The sequence below is a fragment of the Otolemur garnettii genome, unplaced genomic scaffold, assembly GCF_000181295.1.
Source record: "Otolemur garnettii isolate 467f Iridium unplaced genomic scaffold, OtoGar3 scaffold00013, whole genome shotgun sequence".
NCBI classification, from domain to species: Eukaryota; Metazoa; Chordata; class Mammalia; order Primates; family Galagidae; genus Otolemur; species Otolemur garnettii.
In genome coordinates this window covers 927783-935361 of record NW_003852408.1, presented here as the reverse complement: position 1 = coordinate 935361, position 7579 = coordinate 927783, and the positions used below count along the sequence as shown (strand labels likewise).

General features: G+C 36.3%; 2 protein-coding genes across 5 annotated transcripts in view; one reads left to right on the top strand and one right to left on the bottom strand.

Moving 5' to 3' along the window:
• GIGYF2 (GRB10 interacting GYF protein 2) overlaps nt 1–7579 on the top strand; it is a 145264-nt gene that overhangs the window by 53802 nt on the left and 83883 nt on the right. The gene's annotated exons all lie outside the window — the stretch shown is intronic.
• Nucleotides 6307–7579, bottom strand: part of KCNJ13 (potassium voltage-gated channel subfamily J member 13) — a 4710-nt gene continuing 3437 nt past the window's right edge. For both annotated transcript variants that reach the window (XM_012802256.2, XM_012802257.2), the window contains exon 2: nt 6307–6990. In XM_012802256.2, the coding sequence (XP_012657710.1) occupies nt 6368–6990 (623 nt within the window). In that variant the 3' untranslated portion in view covers nt 6307–6367. The remainder of the gene's footprint in view (nt 6991–7579) is intronic.

Genomic DNA, 7579 nt, shown 5'->3' with positions numbered 1-7579 from the left:
TCACACATAAAGATAAATGTATAAAAAGTTGACTTGGTTACCTGCACTTCTCCAGTAGATGGGGTTGTAGCATTGCTTGCGTTTAGAATTCCATGGTTATTTGAGGGCTCCACTGCATGAAACCAGAGATGATGAATACAACAATCATTAGGATTTGCTTGAGTTAACTTTTTAGGTCTTTGTGTTCTCTGTAAGGCATGTATTCTTATTAAGGCCAATTTGTGAATTCAAACTTCAAGTTAGGAAACAATCTACTAACTCCTTTTCCAATGTAGATAGCATCTCATAGGTGAGAAAAAAATAGGGAAAAATGGTAGAATAATTGCTTTTATATCAGAGCAAGTCTAAAACTACAATTGTTTTTGTTTAGTCATCTATTCATCTGACCTTTTTTGTAGTAGTCTTTTTTGTTTTGTTTTGTTTTGCAATAAGAGCGATCAAATTACATAGTTAAGATATCCCCAGAAGAGGTATATGATAAGGAAACGGATTTCAGTGTTTATGCTGGAATTAATCATAGTTTATATTAAAGAATCTATGATGTTAAGATGAGCTTTTGGATTAAGGTACTACTTTACAAATTGCCAGTAGGTATTAGTATTGGAGAGAAAAACTGCCAGTTCATAGTGACAGTGGAGTTATGAGCATTACTATTACAAGTTCCAAATTCCTACATGTACTAAAAAACTTCTCCAGATCAAGATTGTGTCTAACAGTGTAAACCTTTCTCATAAATGTATGTAAATACCATTTACAGACTAATTTGTTTTAAAAACTAGTTTAATGGGGCAGTACCTGTGGCTCAAAGGAGTAGGGCACTGGCCCCATATGCCGAAGGTGGCGGGTTCAAACTCAGCCCCGGCCAAAAAAAGAAAACTAGTTTAACAATCAGCTTCAATTTTCCATATAAAACTCACTTAAACATGTCAGTGATTAAAATTCCTCAGTCATTAACATGGCATTGGTATTATTAGTTGTATTATGTTAATGAAAAACCAGTATATGTAGCATGAAATTCAGAATAGACTGGCTATTTATTTTTTGAGACAGAGTCTTAACTCTTTCACCGTGCATAGAGTGCCATGGTATCATAGCTCACAGCAACCTCAAACTCTTGGGTTGGAGCAAAATCCTCTTGCCTCAGCCTCCCAAGTGCTGGGACTATAGGCATCTGCAATAACAGCTAGTTTTTCTATTTTTAATAGAGACATGGTCTTGTTCCTGCTCAGGCTAGTCTTAAACTCCTGTGCTCAAGCAATCTACCTGCTTGGGCCTCCCAGAGTACTAGGATTATAGGCGTGAGGCACCCTGCCGGCCTGCCTAGGTATATATTGTTATCTTTACACCTGTTGTAGATCGTTGGATGAGTATTCATCTTAGGGACTTTGTCAGAACCTCTACTCCCATGATTTGTCTGATTCCATTCTTTGCCAGTCAATGCAGAGAAGTGAAGAGGGGCCCTTGAAGGGGCATAGGATTTGGAATCAGAAGATCATGGATATTCTAATCTCTCAGATATTTATTAGTTTCAAAGTGATAAGATGAAGTGATAATGCCTTACAGAATTTTTATGATTATAGTAGTACCCCCTTATTGAGGGGGATTTGTTCAAGACTCAAGTGGATGCCTGGAACTGTCAATGGTACTGTATCCTTTATATGTGTGTACTGTGTTTATTTCTATACTTGCATACCTATAATAAAAATATATGTGACTGGTCTTTCTTCCTTTTAAAATATTTATTTTTGGACTGTGGTTGACTATGGAATCATGGAAAGTAAAACTATGGATAAGGGAGGACCACTGAAAATTAGAGCGTATGAACTTATATTCTTTCACCAAGTATTGAGTTCCTACTTAGTATGCTAGGCCTTGTGCTGGGTGATAAACATTCCTTATCTTTGGAGGATATTGTGCACTGATCAGATTTTCAAATCATTCAGTGTTGAGAGGGTAGCTATAGAGTGGAACAATTAGGACTTGGGATCAGCATCAAGGTGGAGCAAGGGATCATATCTAATCAAATGGAAGTTTTAGAGTAGAAAATGCAAAGTCTTACATAAGTGAGTTACAGATTTTAAAATGTGGAGTAGTTGCATGTAACAGCAGCCTACTGGGGAAAGGCACAGCCCTTTCAAATGGTGCTATGCTTGTTACTTGGCAGTAATTACTGGAACTAAAGTATCCCTAGTGAGTCAGGTGATCGAAAGGCCCATTGTTGTCTGTGTTGTCACAGGATAGTCTACATGTTGTGTTCAGTTCTGGGGCCATACCTTGAAAGTGTCCATATATTGGAGTAGGGGGCTTGTGTGCCTGGGAAATTTGAAGCTTATGATGGGGATTTCATGAAGGTAATGAAGCTCTTTAGATAGAAGACAAGACTGGGCAGGACAGAGTGGAGAGGAATGTTAATGTTATCTTAAATATCATGTGAAAGAGGAATTAGACTTGATTTTTATGAGTGTCTAAAGGGTAGAAAGGGGCTGAACAATGGCAGGTTCATTGAAGGATTATTTGGCATAATCTTAAAAAGATTTAGTAATTAGAGTTGTCTGAAAATGCCTTGGTAAACCAGAGAGTTTCCTAACTGAGAATAACTTGATATTAGCTATTTGTTGTTGTTGTTGCAGTTTGGCTGGGGCTGGGTTCGAACCCATTGCTCTCGGTATATGGGGCCAGTGCCCTACTGAACCACAGGTGCTGCCCTTGATGTTAGCTATTGACACATCTTCACACTTTGTTGGCTTGGAATAGATGAGTGATACAGAGTTCTTTTCCATCATTATTTGTAGTTATCATATTTTAATTTATATTAATCCAATGAAGGTAATTTTATTAGCCACTTTTTATGAAAAGTAAAAAAAAATTTTTTTTGGTACCTTGTATATGTGGGTTATAACTCACATATCTTTGAAAAGACAGGTTCCATAAGACCAAATTGATCTCAGAACATTTAGGAGACTAACTACCATTTAGTATCTACTAATTGCTAGTATACTAAAATATCCTGGCATTGTCCAGACACTTACATATGCTAGTATATCATGGTGACTTTCATTTACTAAATGCTTTTTGTAAAAATGCTTGCTTCAGATTAACTGTGCTAAGAATTCTGAGCTTGCTTTTTTTGCAAATAATCCACTTTTGTTGATGATTATGTGGGTTAAAAAATTATTCATAATTATTTCTTACACTCTCTAAGAGTAATACTAAACTAGTTGGGACATACTGAGATATTGATCAATTGTGAGATGTTTTATGACTTCAAATTAGATAATTTAAGTACTGAAGGATCCAGAATGATTGTTCTTTTTCAGAGATCCCCAAATAGATGCATGTCATTTATTTGCTTCTTATATGAAAAGAAATGAGTGGAATGTGGACAGTCTGAGTAAGAATCATGCATAATCCCTATGAACACGCATCAGAGAACGTGGAGGTGAAAAAAGCCCTGTAATATTAGAAATTATAATTCCTGTTCAGATAGGAATTGAATGCTGCATCAGGGAAGATCAGTTCTGGTGGTCATCTTGTAGTATGATCCTTTGAGAATGAAATTAAAGGATCATTAGTAAGTAGATGATCCAGATGATACCAGTAGACTCAGCCCAGGTGTGATATTAATTAGTGCATTTTGGTGTGAAATACTTGGAAATAGACATAGCAAGTTTTGGTTATAGACTATTTCTGGCAGTTGGTAATAATGGGCTTGTACATACAGAAACTAGGCCCTTAGATTTTTGGTATCTGCTTGTCTCCACTTTGTTAGAACTGTCATGCTGTGTTTATTGATTTCTAAAGGTACTTTTATTTATTTATTTATGTTTTTTTGAGACAGAGTCTCGCTATGTTACCCTCAGTAGAGTGCTGTGCCTTCACAGCTCACAGCAACCTCCAACTCTTGGGCTTAAGTGATTCTCTTGCTTCAGCCTCCCAAGTAGCTGGGACTACAGGTGCCCGCTACAATGCCTGGCTATTTTTTTATAGCAGTTGTCATTGTTGTTTAGCTGGCCCCAGCCAGGTTCCAACCCGCCAGCCTCTGTGTATGTGGTTGGCGCCGTAACCACTGTGCTTCAGGCACCTAGCTCCAAAGGTACTTTTAAAGTTAGTTCCACAGTGACCTTCCCAATTCTCTCTCCTAAACTCCATGATGAAGCTCCCAGGTGTTCTAGGTTAGCAGTGCACATCTAGGAAGGCAGAACTGCCATTTACTGCTTCCCAATAATTTCCTCCCTCTTTCTTTTTGTGTACTCCATTTTCCTGAGAGGATAATGGTCTCTCTGCAGAAAACTTAATCCTTACCCTAGGTACTGTGATTCTTCAAAATTAGTGATTGAATCATGCTCACTGCTCTCAGGAGCTTTCTATCCCATAGACAAAAGTTTTTGATCACATTTCTTGGTTTTCAATTTATAATATATTTATTAAATACCATTAGTTTACCAACATTTTTGTTTTTTGGATGTGTCTAGGGAAAGTCATATTTGGTTTCCCAGTGTCAAGTTTATGTATAAACAGTAAATGTGATGCGAGATTCCTCTGACTTGAATGGAGCCTTAGATCCCAGGTCTTATTCATTTCACTTGTGTCACCTTTGGCAGCTTCACTTAGCTATTGAAAGTATGGTCTCTGTAAATAATGTAGTGCGGAAAAAACATACCATGTAAGTCTTCAATACTACTTTATTTTCACAGGTTAGATGAATCTTATTAATTTATTATAGAAATAAGAATTCCCACTGTCTTTATGGGTTACAGTAATCTGGGTTGGAGAAAAAACCATCCGTTGGTCTGGATACTAAAGAATGAATGCCTAAGATTTTGAAACAGCAGAAATTAACAATAATTGTCTGTATTCTTGATATTCTTCTGCTATTGTCAGCCTTAGATGACTCCAAAGTTATTCTTTATTTTTTTTTCCTTTTGGTCAAATAATAGAAAAGTGTTACTTGCTGCTCTACTCTGCTTTTAACAACTGCTTGCCTTTACTCAGTACTTATTTTGAGAGATGATCCTTCACTTTTCGCATAAATACCTGAATAAGAGAAATTTCAAAAAAGAAGAATAGCCACAAATCTGTTTGATACCTGATTAGGGTAACATTTTTGGTTATTGCATTGTTTGAGGACAGTTTTTTTTTTCATTTTCTTTTTTAATTGAAATGAAAATTATTTAAGATTGTCTTAATCTGGATGTAATAGAAAGGGTTCATTTTAGCATATATAAAATGGAAGATGAAGCAGAAAAAACATAATTTTTATCGAGTATTAGATTTAGAAAGAAATAATAGAGTTCATCTAGTCCAGCCTCCTACTGGTGAATAAACACTTTTTGTGTTTATAGAAAAAACTATGTGAAGTTGGAAACAGGCATTTGGGTTTGAAAATACTTTGTTGCCTAATTATTTTTGCTTTATCTATTGAAGATTTTTTTTTTTTTTGCAGGTCGTGTTATGTTTTTATTTATGAATTACTTAGAGCCACGGTAGTTTTTTATGCCTTTGAATCGATCATAGGAAGGGGATATTTTTAGGTTCTACTAGAAGCATTTCAGATGAACAGGTTATTAAAGTTTTAAAATCACTATTTGATTATTATGCAGAGTAGTTTTGAAGTAGATATGACTTTGTATCTCCTTGCCAAAAATACCACCCTGTAGGTTTCTTTTGGGCTGGAGCTCATCTTTCTCTGATCACCTTCTGCCACAAATATATGAACCGTATGAATGTGTTTGGATGTCTTGTTCAGATGCTTTTTGGATTATGTATAAGTATACTTTGCTTTTTTCTTGTTAATTTTTGTTATTAGCTATTAAAAATTAAGGAGGTAATACTTACCCTAGTTTTGTAGTATAAAGAACCAAAAGAATAATCTTTGCTGTCTTGAAAAAAATGTTATTTTTTCAAGGATGTTCACTAAATATTTTTAAATCATTATTCTACCCAGGGCGCTGGGTTTGAAACTAGACTCTTGCTTCAATTTGCAGACGAAAATGAGAGCTGTGTGGTTGATTATTGTTCAGCTGTGTTAAGCATCACTGTCCATTTTACCTTCAGAACTGGTGCCATACCACATCTTTATAAGTTCACCAGCAGTTTTTCTGTATAAGTGTCTGTCAAATTGAGTTACTCTGATTTTTGCAGGTATAACACAGATACAAACTTTGTAAGGTAGAATGTTATGTTTCCAGAATATGTTTTGTTAGCTCAGCCAGTTTTTTGTGGGCATAGGCATGATTACCATTATGTAATCTGAGAGCTGTCATCAGCATTGAAAAAAAGAAAACGTGAGATACAATGAAGGAAAAGTAGCTGCATAACTGGCTGGGTATATTTAATACATTAAAAAATAGGATGCCATAGATAAGTCTTATTCTGTCAGTCCTGTTTCAGAGATCTGAAAATTGTCAATACTTTGTCCATTGATGCGAATATCCAGGTCAGTCCTGTTTGGGTTCTTAGAGACCAGAGCAGTTGGAAGTTCAGGGACAGTCTTGTCAAAATTCTCCATCTTGATTTGATATTCACCTTTGGAACCTCGGGTCAACAGAGATGCGAAACAGTGATGTAACATAATCTCGGAGGGTAGATAGGATGTCCTCCTTTGGCATATTTCTCCAGTGCCCTCTTGCATTGCTGAAAGGAATACAACTAATTCAAAGTGGGAAGGGTTTTCATGCTGGAGCAGAGTAGCCAGAGGACTTGACGGTGTAATGGAGTGGTAGTAGGTTAGTGGAAAAATAAAGAATGGACATTCCTCAGAACTGATGCCATCAAGGTGGAAGTCCACACTGGTCTGGTAGAGTTTGCCATTTTCTCTTTCCTGATAGAGTACAGCTGAGATGCGAACACTTGTTAGAGGGCTAGGTCGGGTGTTGGCCACTTGGAAGATAAGATTAGGTTTGCCATCTATGTGTGCTACTACTGCTAAGTCAGTAAAACGAATTGAGAAAGCTCGATTTTTTGGCCGGGCGATCTTCGCCACAAAGGCACCTAAATTAGAAACCATTGAATTTTTTTAGAATGAAGTTTTTAAGTATCAATACCTTTTTTGAATGAGAAAGGTATGTCAAATAATTATATACATTTCTTGGTGCCATACCTTCCCCTGAGTCAGGAATTGAATTCATTGTTAATTGAAGTAGTCTCATTTACCAGAAGAGTTTTTCAAAGTATACATAAGTTTCTGTATAAAAACCATGATTTCAAAATTGATAAAGCAAAATTGATCTTGTTACACAGTAATGTAAAACTTTATCCTCTAGTTTCTTACAAAGTCAAAGAATTTGCCATTTCCTATATTCCTGCCCCCACTTAAAATACAGAAAATAAATTCAGTTTGTTTATAACCGGATTATTTTGTCATCATTACTTTGTAGAGACTCGATTCTAAGTAGAATGATTTGTGCTGGGGAGGGGACTAGTAGAATGAGTGATGCATTGAGGAATTTTTTTTTAAACTTTGAAACTTACGCAGACCTTTTTGTTTTTTTTTTTGAGTCAGAGTCTCAAGCTGTCCCCCTGGGTAGAGTGCCGTGGCATTACAGCTCACAGCAACCTCCAACTCCTGGGCTCAAGCGAG